Source organism: Amyelois transitella, chromosome 13 (assembly GCF_032362555.1).
Source record: "Amyelois transitella isolate CPQ chromosome 13, ilAmyTran1.1, whole genome shotgun sequence".
Lineage (NCBI taxonomy): Eukaryota > Metazoa > Arthropoda > Insecta > Lepidoptera > Pyralidae > Amyelois > Amyelois transitella.
Window position 1 is genome coordinate 7938757 of NC_083516.1, and position 22564 is coordinate 7961320.

The window sequence follows — 22564 nt, forward strand, 5'->3', positions numbered from 1 at the left end:
TATTCGAGGGCTCTATAGAAAATTCTGGAATGTTCGGGAATAGTTTATCAACTCTTGTAATTAATAATCATATATATTGACATCATTAACAGGATAGCTTTTTCTGTATGTTGTATATAAACTCCGGTAGTATACAAAATATTTTAAAATCATTTCGCCATTAAAAATCTAGGAACAGCATTTAATTAGTAAAACCTTATTGTATATAATTATAATGTTCTTCCCTCGTTTGGGGGTAGTACATTCCGTTCATCTCGTATGGGACCATAGTTCTGAAACAAGATACAATAGTTATATCATAACAACAAAACAGATTTTAAAAATATCTGATGGGAAAATAATCTTACTGACCGGAGATAGAACCCGGAAAATTCAGATTCAGAAGAAAGTATGTTACCACTGCGCAATGAGAGCGTCGCATTCACAGAAGGTCTGTCCCAACTTTCCAAATATTCTATTAAATGAAAAAATGAGTCATCAGACAATAAATACCAAGTTTTTAAGCTATCCTTGTAGGCGATGGGCTAGCAACCTGTCACTATTTGAATCTCAATTCCATCATCTATCATTAAGCCATACACAGCTGAACTCGGCCTTTCAGTATTTACAAGAATGTTGGCTCTATCTACTGCGCAAGGGATATAAACGTAATTATATGTGTGTATGTATGTTGACTTTATCTATACTAATATTATAAAGCTTGAAAGCACTTATCTCTGGAACTACTGTTTCGAATTGAAAAATTCTTTTTGTGTTAAGTAGACCATTTTTCGAGGTAGGCTTTAGGCTATATAACATCACGCTGCAACTATTAGGAAATAATGGAAAATGTGTAATTATGGGTAAATCCTTGAGGATTTCAATGATGCCCAAAATAACTATTCCACGCAGACGAAGTCGCGGGCACAGCTAGTAATTTATATAATTTTAATTTTCGGTATAATATTTCGGAAAAATATCCTAGACCTTTTGTCCAAATTTTAGTATAACAAAACTATAAAAAAAAAAAACTCACCCGTCACTATAGGGCCCATACAACATCGGCTATGACGTGTCGTGGAACTGCACGCTCGGCGTCGAGTAGAACAGGACGCAGGGCGACTTCCACCAAGCGCTGTACTGCGTCACCTCGTCCGGACTAACTGGCACTATGCTGTGGAAAAAAAGCTACTACACTAGCTGTCCCGGCAAACGTTGTTTTGCAATAATAAAAAATATAAATAATTTTACGGTTGACTAAGCAGATATACATGGAGAGTGTGGAGGGAAAGGTCGGGGTGGGAAGATCTAGACGAACATATCTTGATCAAATTAAGGACGTCCTGGTAAAGGGTCAGGTCAAAAGTACCCGAAACCGCCGAGCTTGCATGAAGAGAGTTATGAATGTGGATGAAGCAAAGGAAGTATGCAGGGATCGTGGCAAGTGGAAAGAGGTAGTATCTGCCCCTCCGGGAAAGAGGCGTGATTTTATGTATGTATGTATAAATAATTTTTCATTAAGGGATAAGGGATAGGCTTACAAACTTAGAATTCTTTTTTAGGCGATGGGCTAGCAACCTGTCACTATTTGAATCTCAATTCTATCATTAAGCCAAATAGCTGAACTTGGCCATTCAGTCTTTTCAAAGCCGTTGGCTCTTTCTACCCCGTAAGGGATAAAAGACGTGACCATATGTATGTATGATAAATAACTTTTAAGTAATTTTCTAGTTAAAAAATGTTAAGGGTGGACAACCCTTATCACAAAGGGTTATGAAAAGTAGATGTTGGCCGATTCTCAGACCTACTCCATATGCTCAAAAAAATTCATAAGAATCGGTCAAGCCTTTTCGTAGGAGTACGGGAATCAACATTGTGATACGAGAATTTTATATATAAAATTAAGACGTAAAGAAGGAAGGAGTAGGACATAGGGTACCTTTCATCCCGGTAAAACTAAAGTACCGTGGCCGTTTGTTTCCGTGCCGTGTGGTTCCCGGTACCAATCCAAAAAAGAATAGGACCACTCCATCTCTTTCCCATGGATGTCGTAAAAGGCGACTAAGGTATAGGCTTGTAAACTTGGGATTCTTTTTAGGCGATGGGCTAGCAACCTGTCACTATTAGAATCTCAATTCTATCATTAAGCCAAATAGCTGATCGTGGCCATTCAGTCTATTCGAGACTGTTGGTTCTGTCTACCCTGCAAGGGATATAGACGTGACCATATGTATGTATGTAAAACTAAAGTTGAGATTTGCACAAAAACAGTATTCTTTTGTAGGTGGCGCTAAATTCGCGCGTGTAGGTGGTGCTAGTTCGGCGCGGGCGCAGGAAACACAAGTATATTCACCACAGATCGTTGAACATGTGCCAGTGCTGCCCCCCGCGGCCGGTCTGGATGTAGGCCACCAGGTTCTTAGGGTTGTCCTCTACCGCCGCCACGGCCGCGAACAACGTGTACTGCTCCTCCGATTGTGTCGTCACTTTCCTCTTATGTTTCTCTAAACGGGAATTGGGAGTGACAGGTTCCGTTGGTGATTGTTCAGCCTGGAAAATATAATAAAGATTTAGTCCAGACAAAGAGTTACGAATTACCTTTTCCCACTTTCTAAATACATACATACAGGTCAAACTGAGAACCACCTTATTAAGGCGGTTAATAAAAAAAAAAATTTCCTTTCTCTCAATAGCTTTGGGGTAACAAATATTCTCATAGGACTTTATATTGACAGCTTTATTTGGTTAAAAGGCGACTAAGGGATACCCTTCAAAACTTGGAATTCTTCTTTTAGGCGATAGACTAGCAACTTATAACTATTTATTAAGCCAAACAGTTCAACATGTCCTTTCAGTCTTTTCAAGTCTGTTGACTCTGTGTACGTGATATGGACGTGATTATATGTATGTACGTTGTTTGGTCAAATTTAATAACCTTATCATTGATTATTACGTCGCCATCAGACTGCAATCTTATCAGCAACTGATGCGGCAGCACGGAGTCTTGATTTTGTTTTGATGCACTCTGGTTCGGCCTGTTGATCGAAAATCATTTAATCATACGCCTATTTTAAAGACATGATTGTTTTATTGTAATTCCTTGTTATTGAGAAAGTGTGTATGGGGATCGTGGCAAATGGAAAGATGTGGTCTCTGCCTACCCCTCCGGGAAAGCGGCGTGATTTATGTATGTGTGTATTGAGAAATTATATATTATTTCTTGTTGTCATCTTAAGTTCTGACGAACGTCGTATACTACTTACAAATTTATTGAATATTAATTGACTTTAAACCATTGTCATTGATATATAGTAAAAAAGTATATTTACCTGTCAGGATGTTTGAACCTGCAACCGAGTCGGGCACAGTGCAATCCGTAACGACACGGCTTACCACTACCCCCCCTTTTCACTTCTGGCTGGAAAATTAATTGGTAATTTTATAATGCAATATTTGACAGCGCAGAATCAAACCGAATAAAAACCTCAATAAAATAACGGCCTTATTACAAGTACATTAAACCTCAATATCCAAAAACAAAATGCTATCTCTCAAAATAGCAGGCAGATCGCGATTAAAAGTTGCCAACTCTGATAAGAGTAAGCTGATAGGCTGAAATATTTCGCGCCATACAAAAATTTTACTTTTTAGCATGTATGCAACACATGGTTGGTTGGTACAAATACCCAAGTCTCAAATATCGTAACAATGTTTTACAGTCACACAACAATGTATTATATTGTATCGTGTACAATAACATTTGCAGACCTTAGAAAATTATAATCAAGACAGTAAACAATCTGAAAGTGTGTGTTATTATTTACCACATCCTTTTGCGCCCCTTTAGCCCAGAATGCCTTCTCGTGCGCCGTCACACCACCACAGTTTATAGCTAAAATCGGGGGTAATCTGAAACAAATTAAATTATTAATTTTTTAATTATTGCCATTGCGAACATTACCTTCAAGTAAAGATATTTTTTTAATAAATAAATAAAGATATATGGTACAAATTACACAGATTGAGTTAGCCTCGAAGTAAGTTCGTTAGACTTGTGTTACGAGATACTAACTCAACGATACTATATTTTATAATAAATAATACTTAGATAGATAAACATCTAAGACCCAGGCTAATCAGAAAAAGTTCTTTCCTCAACATGCCCCGGCCGAGATTCGAACCCGGGACCTCCGGTGTCACAGACAAGCGTACGAACATACTTAATAAATAGTAAACGAGGAAATAGTGTCAATTAGTTATATCAATAAACCAGTTTAGGTATACAAAAAAAAAGGTGAAACAGACAGAAAGTATTGCAAAAAGGTATATTTTACGACATTTAAGACAGAGTCAACAATCTTGAAAGTACATAAGGGCCACGTTCTGCTGAATGGTTAATGACGGAATTGAGATTAAGATAGTGATAAATTACTATTGCTAGCCCATCGCTTATAATGTAATTAATAATGTTATTGAATTGTGCTGTGTGGTTCCCGGCACCAATACAAAAAAGAATAGGACCGCTCCATCTCTTTCCCATGGATGTCGTAAAAGGCGACTAAGGGGTAGGCTTATAAACTTGGGATTCTTCTTCTAGGCGATGGGCTAGCAGCCTGTCACTATTTCAATCACAATCCTATCTTAAAGCCAAATAGCTGAACGTGGCCTATCAGTCTTTACAAAACTGTAGGCTCTGTCTACCCCGCAAGGGATATAGACGTGATTATATGCACTATGTAATGTTATTGAAAATGTCTTACCTAACAATCCTCCCCCGTTGCGTGGTGGGCGTGAACCTGCCGCATTGCTCGCACCAGGCCGGGGTGCTCCGCCGCGCCGCCAGCGAAGCCCGAACCAGCTCCACGAAGCCCCCGCGAGGCTCGTTCTCTCGCGGAGCCCCGCTGGGATATTGTAGAGCGCAGGCGAGCACTACCGATTCTCTTTCTTCCTACAAATGAGATTTATATTTGAAAAAAAAATCATACAGATTTGTTCAAGCTCACCTTTAAAAAATTGCAAGGCCTTTTCAAACTGTGTAAACACTTTAACGGTCGAGCTTTAAATCAAAAACTGAGAATGAAAAAGTGAATATAAACAGTGTAATTGAGAGAGAGTTGAGAAAAGCTAAGGCTATTATAGCCATTAAAAGGAGAGAAAAAACTTACATATCTATAACCTCTCAACAATAACGGTTTAATATTTACCTCCTTGTTACATTTGAGGCACCTATTCAGTTGGTGTCGACCAATAGCGAACAGTTGCGAGATTTCCGTTTCCTCTCGTTCTGATTGTTTCTCATTGGTCAGCTCGAGGTTCTCGTTGTTTGTCTCGTTCTCTCCTACCACTGATAAATGAAAGGGTGTATATGAAAAACTGAAATAGACTTATTTTAAGACTAATGGTGTTCCAATGTACCAAAGGTAAAATACTGATGGTAAGCCTGAACTATACCTTGTCCATTTGTTTATTTTGTTTTTGACAGCTCATATTTTAGTGTTGACTTATTTATTTGTTGACAACCGATTTGACAGCATAAATAGTTACAGATTATATCATAAGCAAAGTGCTTTAATATATTTCGAGAAATATGAATAAGAAATTCACCTACCTATATACTCAGCAGGTCCAAACAAGACTGCATGTCAAAACAAAATAACGTAAGTTTTATTCGACTTTCAATTAAAATAAACTATATTTCCGCGTTAATTCCGTTTTGCATACATTAATAAATCAAACAGACACATACCTTCCGCTTCTCTGTTTGCAGTCCAACCATCTTCTCTCTCCTCTTGATCAAACTCCGTTGTAGGCCCCAAAAACTCCAATTCCGTATATTGATACTCGTCGTACTGACCGTTGGTACACACGCCTCTAAGTTTAGGCACGATACGGGTTTTCGGCGGGCTGTTAGCATTCTGAGCCAATAATACCTTCTCTTTCTTTCTCGTTTCAAGTATTTCGTAGTGGATTTGGTGTAGGATGAAGCGGTTCCAACTCTGTGTAGCCGAAAAATTCGATTAAATAAATCGTACGTTCAAAGTAATTTATACGGTCGCAATAAATAAAATGTCTGCCATGCATTAAGTCCTATTTTCTAAATATTGATTTAGATTTTTTGTATGTGTCTCAGAAAACAATATTTGGTGGCTTGGAAATTCATATGATGTTAATTAATAGGATGAGTCCTAACGCTGCCGCTTCGGATACAGTGCGGAATGTTGCTTTGCTTGTGCTTTTGAAATGCTTTTCGAAAATTACTTTATGTACCAAGGCATTGGATAGTTATAATTCCCAAGGGACGACCTAGAGAAATAGGTACCTACCTAAATTGACAGAGAAAAAGCGTAATTACCTGAACTAGCGCCACTAAGTCGACTCTGGTATCAGCGCCTCTGTCCGGCAGTATGAGTCCTAACGCTGCCGCTTCGGATACAGTGCGGAATGCTTTTTGAAAATTACTTTATGTACCAAGGCATTGAATAGTTATTATACCCAAGGGGCGACCTAGAGAAATAGGTACCTACCCAAATTTACAGGGATTAAAAATTATTAAATTGACAGGGAATTAAAATTACAGAGAAAAAGCGTAACTACCTGAACTAGCGCCACTAAGTCGACTCTGGTATCAGCGCCTCTGTCCGGCAGTATGAGTCCCAGCGCGGCGGCTTCGGGTATAGTGCGGAACGCTCGTAGAAAATTGCTCGCTTGACAAGGAGTGCCACCAGATGTGTCGAGCATTCTGAACAGGTAACCTGCGATAAAAACAAATTATCATTTTGCATTCACAGCTGTTGATTTCAAAGATGGAAATTACGATCTTTTACTTTTTCGTCAATAAATACATACATAAAATCACGCCTCTTTCCCGGAGGGGTAGGCAGAGACTACCTCTTTCCACTTGCCACGATCTCTGCATACTTCCTTCGCTTCATTCACATTCATAACTCTCTTCATGCAAGCTTGGCGATTTCGGGTACTTACTCAATACATACATACATACATACATATAATCACGGGTATACAATGTGTAACGGAAAGGGGGTTATCATATTGAGTACACCAAACGAGTTACCGGTAACAAACAGCCTGGTGCCACGCAAAACCCTAAAAGTAAATTTTTTATTTTGAAATTTTTATTTTTTACAGCCGATTTTATTTTATTTTATGTTATTTTATTAAAACTTGCACAACACTACAGCAGTAAACAGCTGTGAGGTCAATAGCATCTTAACGATCACACCCATTGGCCCACTGGCCTAATGTCGACGCCACCCGTCTGTACTCCTGGTACTTTAAAATAGTATTTTAGAGCCAGGGTTCCGGATATCTTTTTTTTTTGTTTTTCTTAACTAAGTGTTCCTGCTTTTTTCTTTACTTTTTACTATTTAGCTGACGAGTCCCACCTGCGAAACTTGATTTTTTACTTTATCTCATTAAAATTACAACTTTACACTGAAGGCTGTTTGAATATCAGTGTTTCATATGACTCTTCAATCTCATGGCAAAAAAGAAAACTGACTAACAGTTTCTCATCAATTATTTTAGCAGATTAATTGTAGCAACTAAAATACCGGACTAGCGTTTTTACAGTAATAAAGTAAAAGTAAAACAACGAACTAAGCGTACTGAATAATATCAATGTAGTAGTTACCAGAGAACGTGTTTGTAACATTATGAAAAACTTAAATATGAAAGAAATATTTTTTAAAGAAATAATAATTAAAAAGAGAAATAATCAAACTATTATTGAATCACAAAATCCGAGCAAACTATTGTTGTTGGTTTTAACTAAAATTTTCCAAATGAACCCTGAAATAGGCGTGACTTTTCTTTGCAAGGAGCAAAGAGCAAGGTCGATTAATAATGTATTAAAATGGTTCCGGATATTTTAAGAAATTTTCTATTACGATCGAAATTCTTTTTCATATTTTAAGAAGCCGATTAACGAATATCGTCATAAATTAATAAAGCTATTACTAATGATCTAGTACTTAAATGACGTTTACATAGGTTGTTAAAAGTCCGGGAAGAAAGAAATGTTCGTGAAGGGAAACATGTTTTCTTTTAAGTCTCTGATCCTTGCGGACGTCAGACGGCAGTCTCTCTGCGTCATCTGCATCAACAACACTGCTCTTTTTTGCATCATGGGTAAAAACATCTCCGAATAAAATAAAGGAATTAATCATTTAGCTACCAGGATTTCATGGATACGCAAGAGGTTTAATTTATCTACTTAAAAATAAATGAAAACGGGCCCCTATACTACCAAAACGAGAAGGCAAGACTAGATAGAGTACTTGTCTCTCGTTCTTAAATTCGACTAATTCAAGGTCAATATTCAAATTTGAGAGTGTGTGTGTGCGCAGTCAATGGGTTCACTGTCTAGTACACTAAGCGCCGACCAATGGCGCTACGCCGCGAGACAGGTGATGTACACGTATCCTTTCTTCCGCTTTAGGGTAAGTGAGGGTAAAATGATGATCCCACCTGATTATTTACGTTTGTGATTAGTAAACTTTTACTTTGTTTAATTTTATCGCCACATTCATAAAAAAGTTGTCAACATTTAGTCAACCTAGGAAACACGTTTTGTACATGCCACTTTTTCCTATTGGTAAGAGTGGTAGTAAGTATGGTAAAATTTTGAAATCAAATAATACTGTTTTTAACCCGTTTATTATGGTAAAATTAATAAGATATTGAATCAAAGGGACAAAACATATTTGTACTAAAATAATTTTATTTCACCTTTGTTTACAAAAATAGCCGGTTAACGTGACCGTGGTCGACTTTGCCCGTGTCTCCCCTGTACTAGGATGCCAGAATCGGGAAGCGGAAATGTACAATTATTTGAGAAGTCAATCAGTCGTTCGCTATCCATTTGCGTGACAACCAGTGCTGCCATTTTAACGCTTTGGGCGCTAGATCTAGCGCTTTTTTATGTGTTTGGTGCGCTTTACAGAATTATGGCACCTAGCGGATAATCTGGTGTTTTTTTTAATTTACATCATGACATATTAAAAAACTCTATGGCTCTATCAGCATCAGTTATTTTAAAGCCTAATAGAGTGTTTTTTTGTTTGTTTGCTTTATTTCATTCAAGAAAAATTGTTCTTTTAGCGCGATATCTAGCGCTTTTTTAAAGCACAATTTCCAAGAAATCGAGCGCTTTTTTACATCTTACAGCGCTCAATCGGATTTTTGGTCTGGCAGCACTGATGACAATATTGTTTGTGTTTGTGTTTTGACTTTTTCGTACACGTGTTCTCTTTCGTGATTTCTTTGAGTAATTCAGAATATTATTACGACTACAATGAACATTATTGGTCGCATACCTAGCTACCAATCCACATGTTTTTACGGAGTCATCTTTCCAGTACCAGTGGCGGATAAATGTGTTGGCTGGATGCTGGAATAGTCGGAGATGTTGTCGTTGAACCATATTTTTTGCCTAACAGCCTAAATTTCCTAGAAAATTACTTAAATGAGGAACAGTAATGCCAGTGAGAAGTTACGTGGATATCGTGATGGAAAACAACCTAATATTCCAACATGGTGGCGCTCCAGCTCACTTCGCTCGTGATGAGCGCAGCCACCTCAATGCCCGGTTCCCGGAATGGATTGGACGAGGAGGACGTATCGCATTGCCTCCGCGGTCTCCAGAACTCACACCACTTGACTTTTTTTCTGGGGATACATTAAAAATAAAGTGTATGCGTCGGATTCCCCTTCGAGCGAAGAAATGGTTGCCCGCATCAAACCGCATGCGATACTGTAACGCCAGGAATGCTTCGCAATGTCTGGGTTTCCATTTACCGGAGAGCTGACTTGTGCATCCAAGGAGGTCGACGTTTTGAACCCTTTCTTTGAAAGGTATGTAGGTTTTCAATCTTTCTTTGACTTAGTTACCAATTTATTTTGTAATGTAGGTAATTATTTATTAGCTTGCATGAAGAGTTATGAATGTGGATGAAGCGAAGGAAGTATGCAGAGATCGTGGAAAGATGTAGTCTCTGTCTATCCCTCCGGGAAAAAGTCGTGGTTTTATGTATGTAGGTAATTATTATTTCTTTTGCATTTCATGCGAATATTTTCAAATCGATTGAATGTCTTAAACGACGTACCTCTGTCAAAGCAAAATGATTCTTATTGATTAAGTAAACGAGTCTTATTTGTTTGTTTTAGAATCTTCGTCAAACGTTCGCCGCCTTGCCGCGATCTCTTTGACGGCGCCGACAAAGCGGCTACCTACGACTTAGGTCGCCGACGGTACCAGGAGAAAATGACGAGTGAGGAGTTAGTGTTTTAGTGTACATCGATAGTGTCTTAGTGTGTGTGTTGTTTTGAATTGGGGATGTTGACCCGATAGTGATTTGCCACGTTTGTTTACATTTAAATAAATACATTTTATTGCGAAATTTTATTGACATGCATTTATGAACATGGTGATAAGGACCAGCAGTAGCAGTAGGAAGAATCTATTTAAGGTATAGTATCCACCCACTTTTTATGATAACCCCCTTTCCGTTACACCTTGTATATCCCTTGCAGGTTAGACAGAGCCGACGGTCTTGAAAAGACTAATAGGCCATATGAGCTGTTTGGCTTATTGATGGGAGTTGAGATTCAAATAGTGACAGGTCGCTAGCCCGTCGCCTAAAATAATTCCAAGTTTATAAGCCTTTCGTTTTAATCGCCTCTTACGACATCTATGGGAAAGAGATGGAGTGGTCCTATACTTTTACATAGTGTACATTTTCACAATAAAATGTCAACCTGTGATAACCTATGTTCACAAAATAAACGATTTGATTTGATTTATCTATTGGTGCCGGTAACCACACGACACCCTTTTGTCAATGAATGCAAAAACTTAGCAGAGGTCGACTCTCTCGTTATCATATGGTTCTTAAGATGCATGTTAGAATACACTTGGTGTGAGATTGTGCTAAGGCCTGTGTATAATTGTTTTTTATTTTTTATTTTTGATTGTATCTATCGGGCATAAAACATAAGTTTACAAAACATATGTGCGATTAGTTGAGTTAAATGTTGTGTATACTGTTCCAGTTTTACCTTTTAATCTTTCTAAATAATAATAAAATTATTAAGAGTTATAAAGCTTACTACATACAAGAAAATATGTACGAATTAAATTAAAATAAATTTAAAATAACTTACCTAATTGGCAACTGAGACAAAACTCTTTGGCACACGAATGTGCTAATAACGTCACTTTAACTGGAGTGGTGTAATACAATACCTACAATAAAATAAATTATTTGTATCGTAATATAAAAAAATAGTTAACAATTTTTTATCCAAATATACATACATACATAACATATAATTTTATTTATCCCTTACGTGTTAGACAGAGCAGACAGTCTTCAAAAAAACTGTATAAATGTGGGCTACAGTCAAGATTCAAATTGTAATTTAAAAAAATATATATCTAAACTAACTTTAAAATTCAAATATAGTTCACAAATAAGTTTTTAATAATATTTCAGTGTAAAAAAAAATTTTTTTTTAATTACCTGAAGCATTGCATTGCAGTACGAATTAGGGAGCGTGGATTCGATACCCGGAAGGCCAGTCTTGTTGTACAGTTCTAGATCATCGTTTGTTCCGTGTTTGTTATAGCGTAGGTCCAACTGTATCATCAAATACAGGTTAGAAAGAGACAGATTAAATATTATTACGTCTATATCCCTTACGTGGTAGATAAAGCCAACAGTCTTTAAGCCCATGTTTAGCTGTAGTAATTAGCTTTATAATGAAATTGAGATTCAAATAGGTTATATTAATTCAGACAGGTTGCTAGCCCATCACCTACAAGAATCCCAAGTTTATTAGCCTATTCCTTAGTCACCTTTTACGACATGGGATTGGAATTGAGTGGTCGTAGTGGTGGACCAATACCACGGCACAATATATTAGTTTTATTAAAATTGTTGTTACTTATCATGTTTGAGCTAGTTTTAATTTTCATCCTATATTACGCCAAAAACATAACCAAATCCAATATTACATCAATTTCCAAATTATAATTCTTAAAATCAAATAACTAAAAAAAAAATTCACCTTCTGATAATGCTTCGGCACAGGCTGCGTCAAAAACTTATTCTCATTCTGCCTAGCGGCCGCCAAATCTTCTAGATTGTCCTCTATATACGGCACCTACAAACATGTCATCCGTCAAAGAAGTATTATCACTCCGACAACTCCGCCGCCATATTTAAAATCTCCTTAATACCTGATTGCGTTTGGACGTTCTCGGGTTAGGGGCGTATCCTATTGGACCTTGCATTTTCATAGACTTGAGGACTTCGGCGTCTATCGGTTTTGGTTTCCTGCAAGGATGATACACGAAATGTTATATCGTTGTTAAATCTATCACAGTGTGTCAGTACAGGGTTATTCCGGTTAGCCGTGTGGTTTCGACCACTTTAATATATAACCAGCACATATCTTTGAAATACATACATACATACCATCACGCCTGTTTCCCATTGGGGTAGGCAGAGACTACGGAATTCCACTTGTTACGATCCTTACAGACCTCTCCCGCTTCCTCTACGCTCATTACTCTTTTTATGCATATTCGACGATTACGGGTACTCCTAATATCTCCCCTTTTCAAGATATTCGAAATTTGGTCCTTGAACCTGTCCCAATTTTACATAATCTTTAAAATAATATTAGAATAATTTGTTGGTATTCACTAAAACGAACGTACCTTGATCAAATAAAAGACGACCGCAGAGCTTGAGTGAAGAGAGTTATGAATGTGGATGAAGCGTAAGAAGTATACAGAGATCGTGGCAAGTGGAAAGCTGTAGTCTCTGAAAAAGGCGTGATTTTATGTAACTATGTATGTAGGTATGTATGTATGTAACATACCTGAATACTTTCTTGAAGAACTCTTCAGGCAAGGCATTGAACCATTTATTACCAGACGCCAATGGCGGCAATGGAACAGAAGAGTACTGGAATGTCGTTTCGTTGAAACTAACGTACGGCAAACCCACCACTTGATCGGCGAACTCTGTTGCTCTGAAAAAAAAAATACTGTCCATAAAGTAAATCTATCTATATGTTTTCTGTTTTTTTATTTTTCTTATGGTGCAATTAAAAGTTTATCTGTCTATTTATAGAGTTCGGAGCTTCGTAAAAACGTTCGTAATCTAAGTTTTTATGTTTAGGACACACAGGTGCATATAAATGCATTCCGAAGTAAGGCTCTTTATTTTCAGATTGTTATTTAAAAAATTAATACTAAATACAATTTTCAGTGGATTTAAAACAAAAACTTCTTACCAACCTTTGATCGATCAAAAAGCTCGAAAAAGCCGTTCAAGAACAAAATTATTAAAAATAAAATAAAATCCCGTGACTGTTCTAAAGTGCCGTGTGGTTCCCAACACTTAAGAACAGAACCACTTCCTGTCTTACCCATGAATATCGTAAATTGCAACAAGGGATGGGCAAATAAACTTGGGACTCTTCATTTAGGCGATGGGCTAGGAAACTTTCACTATTTATCAGTCAGTTTTTCACACTATAAATTAATTAATAACTACCTGGAAAAATTATTAAACACCGGTTCATGGTTATGCTGCGGGGAGAACAAATGTAGATGCCCGGCCTGGTCTCCGAAAACCAGGGCTTGACTCGTTGATGACACGTCCATCACGCTGCAGAGAGAACTGTGGGTTTCCACCTTCAAAAATAAAAATAATATATACATACATACATACATACATAAAATAGGTAGGTAGGCAGAGACTACCTCTTTCCACTTGCCACGATCTCTGCATATTTCCTTTGCTTCATCCACATTCATAAATTTTTTTTTTGGACTAACTATATATGTATAATATTATAGATAGGTACTATTATTATAAGTGCCGTGTGGTTCAGGCGCCAATAGAAAAAAGGATAGGACAACTCCATCTGTTTTACAATAATGTCGCAAAAGGCGACTGAGGGTGAGGCTTAAAAAATTGGAATTATTTATTTAGGCGATGGGCTAGCAAACTGTCATTATTTGGATCTCAATTCTTTCATTGAGCCAAATAACTGAACGTGGCCTATCAGTCAGTTTCAAGACTGTTGGGTCTGTCTACCCCGCAAAGATCTCACTTAAATCACATACTGTTCCTCATTCAAAGCATTAACCTGTAATAAAGCGACATGACCGTCCCCACACAAGGCCACAGCGCGGCCACAACACACCCATTACTTCTTATTTATCACCCTAGGTCATCTATATATGTAGAATATAGATAATTCTCACTGCTGACAAAAAAAAATGATTGGCAATGCAACTTTTATAGACCACGCTCTATCTACAGTCCTAAAATACTAGGTCATCTACATGTGGAGTATAGAAAATTCTCACTGCTGACAAATAAAACTGATTGGCAGTGTAACTATTATAGACCTTAATTAGATTTATCTTACTTAGATTAATCAATAAGAGTTTAACACAAAAATACTCACTTGAAACACCGACTGGTCCTCATTAGGCGCATTAACATGTAACAAAGCCACATGCCCGTCCCCAGACAAGGCCACGGCTCGCCCAGAGAACGCAGGCAAGAAATGTAACAGAAGTGGCGGCGATGCGGTTTGTATGGACCACGCCCCTTCTACGTTTTTGTTACTCCCGCGTAGACAACGAACGTCCCATACTACAACGTATGGTTCTGCTACTGCTACGCCGTTCACACTGCAAAATTACAGAATTAAATCTCACATTCCATTGAATGCCTTTATTGATTGACTCTCAGACTAATTTTTTTTGTACAACGGGTTACAACATGACATATTCTCGGCAGGAGCAGAAATTTTAGATTTTCTGTAGGTATTAACTGATTTTAAATTTTCACGTTACATACATACAGTCACGTCTTTATTTGCCGCCTTGCGGGGTAGACAGAGCCAACAGTCTTGAATAGACTGAAATGCAACATTCAGTTGTACGGCTTTATGAAGGAATTGAGATTCAAATAGTGTCAGGTTGCTAAACCCATTGCTTATAAGAGGAATCTCAAGTTTATAAGACTGTACCTTAATCGCCTTTTACGATATCATGCGATAGCTAAAGCCGCATCAAACAGCAGAATAGGTAAATTACCAAATAAATATTGTAAATTTATGGCAAAACAAGATTTACTATGGTCAATTTTAATCATTCATTTATAATGCTTTCTATTTTAGAAACACTTACGACTGAGTGAATCCACATGTAATAAGCAAGTCTCCCTGCATATCGAGGTCCGATAAGCAAGCGGTGTGAGCCCTGAACACTTGTTCTGATGCCTGCGGAGTCCTGAGATCCCGTAGGGCTACCATACCGCTTGCGCTCCCACAAGCGACCAGAGAACCACCCCCACTTCTTAAGACAGCACAGCCTTCTGCCTGTATCGGCTGGTGAAATAAAAAATCAATCATTACTTTATATTAAAAACTGTTTTAGTATTCATATATATTGCTTCCTATAAGTAAATGAAAGGTTGCTATTACTTTTGTAAAAAGAGAACCGCCTCCAATCGATATCCTCCTTTTTTGAAGTAGATTTTAAATTCCTAATATCCCTTACTACATGTAACAAACACTTTCCTGAAAACCGCATCAAAATCGGTTCAGCGAAACGCTAGATAATCGCGGACAAACATCCCTACAGGTCTAACTGAGCGGAGAAGTAGGCTACTGTAGCAATGGGAGGATGACATAAGACAGGTTGCATACTGATAATTTGAATAAAGGCTTATTTATTTTTATCTCTCTCTCATCTTGGCGCGTTCCCAGTTGCACCCTCTGCCGTTAAGCTTTAGGGTTTTTATCATTTACAAGTGTAGGAATAACTAACTTTGCAACTATACTTCCTACAACTAGTATGATATGATACCCTGCAAGTCTATGTTTTCACATGACAAAAATATGTTGGTTCCTTTTTCTAATTCACCCTAAAAACATAATTTTTGGTTCACTAGAAGAAATTGCAAATGGGATAAGTCTGTAATTGTACATAGTGACTGTTTTGTAATTTCTTATATTTTGTTTTATTTGCAACTAGCGGACCCGACAGACTTCGTTCTGTCAAAAAGATTTGTAATATGACAATTGTAATATGTCAAAAAGATTTGTAATATGTACGTATTAGTTAGAAAACGTTTGTATGGGATAAAGAAAAGGACTGTTTTTAAGGTTTTTCAGGCAATTATTTGGTATTTTTAAAAACCATCCCTGAGCTTCGACAAATATTTAAAAAAAAGAATTGGCCAAATTGGTCCAGCCGTTCTTGAGTTATGCGCTTACCAACACATTTAGCGATTCATTTTTATATTATATATGGATATGGATAAAGAGTTTACAAACAAACTAACAAGCATATGGACGAAGCTCTAATAAATTATATTCAATCTTAGAATAATGAACTTACAAGAACTGTTTCCATCATCTTAGTGAGATCCAAATCAATCAGCTTCTCTTGATGGCCACCCATCATCAGCTTCGTAGGACTAGCTTGGTATAAACATTGCATATCAGTCATGTTTTGTGACCTGAAAAAAAAATGGGCTGTTTTAAAAATATATTAAAATATTAATTATTTATAATATTACATTGTTGTCTCTGGTCTAAATTTTGGTTTTCAAACAATGATTACATTTTCAAAAATTTAATCATTGTTTGAAAAATTTATTTTAATTGATTTATTTTAATCTCTCTGAAGGAACCAAGTGAATACTGTAATACAATATCTAAGAATAATGGCAAAATAAAATAGAATAGGTTTATTTTCAAAATTGGATACATACAAAGTATCACTTATTGAAGTCGCTTCACTTAAATCTAATTATAACTACTACGGCTTCCAAAGTGCATGTGTAGAAGGAGCGGCGGAACAAACTACACTGCAGCATTTTCACCAGACATCAATTTACAAATATAGATCTCTTAAATCTAAATCGTGGATGAATGCACATTGTCTACATTAAAAAACATGAATGACAGATTGGATTGCTCTTATATTGGCCACATTCCTCTGCATGTATCTAACCTGTATTTTTAAGTAATTAATTATCTAACCCTCCTGACATGTAAAATGAATAATTAAGTTAATCAGGTGAAAGGTATCCTGAACCATAGTTTGGATGAAGAGAACAATAAGTAAAGATCAAGTTAAAGACGTAGTAGACATAAATCACATCAAATGGAAAGGTATAGTCTCTGCCTACCTTTTCCAACAGTTACCTGAATGTATGCTTTGGAATGCCTCTTCTTATTTGATGGCGAAGTGTTGTCTTAGTTAAAGCATAGATTCCTTGTTCAACTGTTAGTATGTCCCTCACTTCCTCAGATTCATGAACTTGGAATGAAGTATATTTCTGCATATTCGGACCATAGTATGATGTTACATGACCCTGAGAAAAATGATAAATTAGAACATTTTTATTGTTATTCATAAGCTTGTAAATTTCTTGTATAATGTAGAACAATTGAAGCTCTTTGTCAAATCAGATAACTTGTCTTTATATGTATAAGGTTATATGTCTCTGTTTCTGAGAAACATAAAGCTACAATAACCAAAACTGTGATACAAATTTAATTTTAGTACTTTGGAACTTGTTTTGAACTGTTAGTGACAAAACCAATCACAGCATGCCTACTTGTTTATAAAGATATGATTGATACATACATGAAAAAACTGTACATTTCATATAACACAACCCAGCATTAAAAACTGGTACTAAATAATAAGAAACCCAAGTGGGACATAGCAAGGAGGATAAAGATTAGTAAAAAAAACATTCTAGTAACCTTAGCCTAATCCATTTAAAAATTATATGTGATAGGACTTTTTAGCACTTACACCTTGATTTCCCATCCAAGTCAGCTCTTCATATTTATCAAACACCACTGCAGAGACACCAAATCTATCCCCTCCGTCCACCAGCACACTACTACGGACCCCATATTCAGCCTCCTGTGTTGGTAGAAGGTATTGTGGAGTATACTCTGCGGCATAAGGATCTGGAAAATTGTGTTTTTGTTCTTATATTTAGGAAGTTTGGGCAATTGGTATATGTTAAAGTTGTTTGCAGGAAGAAAACCCATTTATGAATACAGGCCTTTTGTGTTATTCTTTTTTATTATTTTTTGAGTACTTTAATATTTTTGCTATCACTGTCAACCCTAGTTACCAAGATCCTGTTGACCACTAAAATTAGAAATTATGTACCTACTTTCCTTCAAATGATAAGCAACTCTTTATATACTTTTAAAAAAATATATTTTTCACTGAATCTTACTCAACACTAACAAGTTTTTAATTAAAACCTTATATGTTTTAATATGGCTTATGTAATCAAATAAAAATAATTTCAAGTTTACATACAAATAAAATAGGTCATGAAAATATTTCTCAAGAGGTCAATGTGAAGACGTGGTTAAAATCGTATGTGTTTTTGTCTTTTTGCCAATTCGGCCGCGGGTACCCTCTACACCGGCATTCGGACATAAAATCCGAATAATTCGTAGAAAACATGCATTTGAATTGAGGATGTGAAAGAAAATGCTAGTTAATAATTTAATAACATCGCAAAATAGGGGAAAATAATCGATAATAGTAGAAATTGTATACGTACCAGTCAGAAGGTGATCTGTGGGCATACAAAGATCTGGATAGTGATACTCCATTGTACATGAAATAATACATTTAATATTCCATTTATAGCAAGGGTTTTGTCCTGGAAATCGGCGAACCACTACGGGTTGATATCAATTAAAAGATAATTTCAAATAAACAAAAACTAGTTTGTGCTTTACGTGTGTACGATATGTATCTTACGATGTTGTTGATGTGACATGGCAATTGTTGTTTGATAAGTTGTTGACATTGACAAACCACAGTGATTGAGTCTGAGGAGTGACAAGCATTGTTGCGAGTTGCCAACTGTCTTCGATCAGAAGACGCTATCGTCCAATAAAAGCGCCAAATATTCCTTGGTTAGCCAGGCCAAAAAGTGCTCAACCGTTTAATTATTTATTATATCCTATGATATATAATTATCAAATTTTATAGCAAGGTTGCTTAGCATATTACTGTATAATAATAACACACCAGCTATTTTGTGACGTCAATGCTATACAGTAATTATTTATAATGCGTATCGTTACTGCTGAGTACCGACTTCTGCCTTCCCCGCAAGGGATATTAACGTGATTATATGTCTTGAATTTCTGTGATTTTTGGGTGCGTCTACCCTGCAAGGAAAAAATCCGGGATATTGTAAGCCTATACAGATTGGATTATCTATTGAATAACGCAAAGATAGAGTGAGGTAATAAATTCTTTAGACATTAATAATATCTGTGGAAGAAATTAGCTTCGTCAACTTTCGTGAATAAAGGAATATATGGAATGGATGGATGGATGTTGATATGAAAAGATCAAGGCTTTAAAAGGAAGTATAAGTTGGAGCAGCAAACAGTAAATAAAGTAATAAATTAGTTTATTATATACAATAGTGAGTGACATACATTTTTAATTAAAGATACCTACTTACATTGTGTAAATATCCAAAATCTTACAATAGGTCTAAGACTTAAAAGTAAAACATAATAATGCTGTTAAAAAAAATTAGTCTTGCTAGAAATACATAATGGAAATGACAGAGTATTCTTCAATTTACTGTAGTTGGTAAGAAATGTTGATAATAGCTTTTTGTAAATTCTGTCATGAGATCAGGCATTGCTTCTGGTAATGTTGTGATTAGCCGTGCGGGACTGCCGGAGTATCGAGCAAATGATGGAACAACAGTCTCGGCAGGCAAGACGGAGTTGTCCTCAATCATACAGCAGTCTTTTAAGACGCATCTCCTGCCCTGAAATATGAGAACATAATTGAGATTTTTAAAGATTTATGTCTGTAAAATCTGCTGCAGTAAAGCCCAGGGTATGCCATTGACCATGGATTCTGGATGGGGTAAGTCAGGTTTTAATTCAAAGTGACTCCCGTCTAACCTCTGCAATCTTTGCAGGTAAACCTTACCCATATTGGATTGATCATGGTTACACATCCTGTTGCTTGAATGTGTGGGTTTCCTCACAATATTTTCCCTTACCATAAGAGCATTGGTTAGTATTTATATAAAATATAGTTTACATAGGTAGAATGTATATAAAAATCTCAGAAAACCCCCTTTCCAACATTTTAAACAGGAACAAAATCCATTCACAACTTTTCAGAATTAGCACATACATACAGACTATAGATAAATAAAGAAAATAAGGGGACTTTATACTATATAGTGATTGTTCACTATACTTACAATTACTACATTCTTTCCAATATATACATAGGATCCCACAACGGCCGCATTCACCACTGTGTTTTCTCCAACAAACACATGGTCACCCATTTGAAGAGGGAAGAAAGCAACACTAGAATAAATAAAAGTATTTTATACATTGGCAATCCATGGCATATTTTGCAACGTTAATAGTAAGGAAAATGCTAATTAAGTAGCGAACATGTTAATACCTACCTCAATTCCTTGTATAGTGCAAACAATCAGTTAGAAAATGATACTAGAGGATTTAAAATCCCATTACAATTTGGTCATTCATATTTATTTGAATGAAATGTCTTACCCCTTACTGAACTTCTTGAAAGGTGGCCTGATAACTGATCCTTTGCTAATGATACAAAATCTGCCAGTCTTTACATTTGCTAAATCACCTCTTATTATTGCATCGCTTTGAACAATTACTTTTCCATGTAATATTATGTTTTGTGACCCACATAACACTGTTTGTCTGCTTACTTTGTTTCCGGAAGCCTACAAAATAATAAAAAGAATGGTGTTACAATAACAAAGTGATTAGGATGAGCTAGCTAGGTAACTACAAAGAAAGAAGGAAAGAAAGAAAAATCTTTATTTGGCGCAAGATGTAACATTACATTTTCATCCATAAACATAGAAATAAAAAATAAAAAATACATGATGCGACCAAAAGGGTTTCCACTCAGCATTATGCATGTGTATGATGGATGAGGTTACACAATGTGCTGATTTTCAGTGGAACCTAGTACGGAGGCTTTGCCATTCAATATGAAGGATACATAATATTAAAAATATCAACACAAAATAACAAGTAGATAGCAGTGCTAGGGAGTTTATGTATGTTGAGTATGAGCGTGAGTGTAACTATGTTCTTATTGTTACAGCAAAGTAGACAATAGGTAGGCAGAAGAAAACTACTGAAGAATGAGAAGGGATAAGCATGTAAAGGTTTGCTGTTATGTATTGGATTGAGATTGTAGTAAGTGACTTTTCAGTTTATCTTTGAAGTGTGATACCGTAGTGTAACTTTGTAAGTACATACTGTTTCTACGTATTCTGATTTATTATAGTAGGTATCTTGAAGTTCCATTGTGTTAATATTTAGTTAGGTTTTTATTTTATATCAAAATAATTGGTAATTACTTATTAAAGAAAAATACAGGACTTAGAACACAAACTATCAATGACGTTATCAAATCAGCAGTAGGTAAGGTACCTATCATTGTCTGGTTGTTCTGTCACTGTCAACAGTTAATAGTGTCAGTATGTATTGCCAGTTTTATCAATCGAAAAATTGCACAATTTAACACAAAATAAATACAATTTCCTGAATTGGAAATATAATAGTCCGCATTAGGAATAGAATTTTCAAAAATCCTTTATATATTAGTGATCGTAAATACCTAATCTAAAAACTAAACACTTTTTACATTACACATCGCTACTGCTGCTACTTGTAAATAAACAAAGTCGTATATTTGAGAATATTGTGAACTTTATTGTAATACTGTATCTGTCGGACAAATTTGATTTATTCGAATACTCTTTGAGTGGTATTTTTTTTCGCTACGTTGCCGTACTCGTATCATATTATTGTCTGTTTAATTAATAAAAATGAAACATTTCTGTTACACTGACAATAAACAAATTCCTAGTGTTGACATTTGATTGACAATTCGCGTTTATTTTGATTTTGGCAATCGTGTTTCATGTATATCTAGCAAAGGCAATTTAATGAGTAATTCTAATTTTAAAAATAGCGCATTGTGTTTTGTAGCTACATCTTATAAAAGGAAATAATTTTACATTCCCGCCATCGCTAACTACGCTTTTCTTATAAGATTTTTTCTTTAACCTAACTGCTAAAGTATATAAAAAATAGATACTATTTAGTTATTTGCATAGATATTGAAATTATTTTTGAATTGAAATGGAAAGATATATTATTAGAGAGCCCAGAGGTAGGTAAAATACATCAATATTTTCAGAATTCTAAAAATAGGATAACTTATTTCAAATATTATTCAACTCTATAGATTTTTCAGATTTTCCGCAAAATATTAAAAGTGGAAACCAGACTGCTACTTTCACAAGAGGAAATAATGAAAGGTAAATCTCGGCTAAAATCTACGAAATACAAAAATGCCAAGAGTCTACCACTACACCGTAGGCCTAGTTGAACCATTCACTCTTACTACTTAGGGAAAGTCGGATACAGATAAAGC

The 22564-nt window shown here is 36.0% G+C and overlaps 2 protein-coding genes across 2 annotated transcripts; both read right to left on the bottom strand.

Annotated features, from left to right (window-relative positions):
- Nucleotides 1–129: 129 nt before the first annotated feature.
- On the bottom strand, nt 130–18817 carry LOC106129230 (PAN2-PAN3 deadenylation complex catalytic subunit PAN2). Its single transcript, XM_060947432.1, has 22 exons — nt 18639–18817; nt 17864–18024; nt 17245–17414; nt 16433–16553; nt 15218–15417; nt 14488–14716; nt 13566–13705; nt 12886–13038; nt 12239–12335; nt 12067–12162; nt 11520–11636; nt 11161–11242; nt 6574–6731; nt 5726–5975; nt 5184–5323; nt 4740–4927; nt 3804–3888; nt 3309–3397; nt 2915–3014; nt 2333–2529; nt 1016–1153; nt 130–272 (listed from the first exon to the last, which is right to left on the bottom strand). The coding sequence occupies exons 1-21, from the start codon at nt 18688–18690 to the stop codon at nt 1045–1047; spliced, it is 2934 nt and encodes a 977-aa protein (XP_060803415.1). The 5' UTR covers nt 18691–18817; the 3' UTR covers nt 130–272; nt 1016–1044.
- Nucleotides 18818–19488: 671 nt separating this feature from the next.
- LOC106129254 (dynactin subunit 5) lies at nt 19489–21543 on the bottom strand. The gene is made up of 4 exons (XM_013327755.2): nt 21382–21543; nt 20647–20834; nt 20325–20436; nt 19489–19877 (listed from the first exon to the last, which is right to left on the bottom strand). Exons 1-4 carry the CDS (start codon nt 21427–21429, stop codon nt 19677–19679), a joined length of 549 nt encoding a protein of 182 aa, XP_013183209.1. The 5' UTR covers nt 21430–21543; the 3' UTR covers nt 19489–19676.
- Between the last annotated feature and the right edge of the window lie 1021 nt (nt 21544–22564).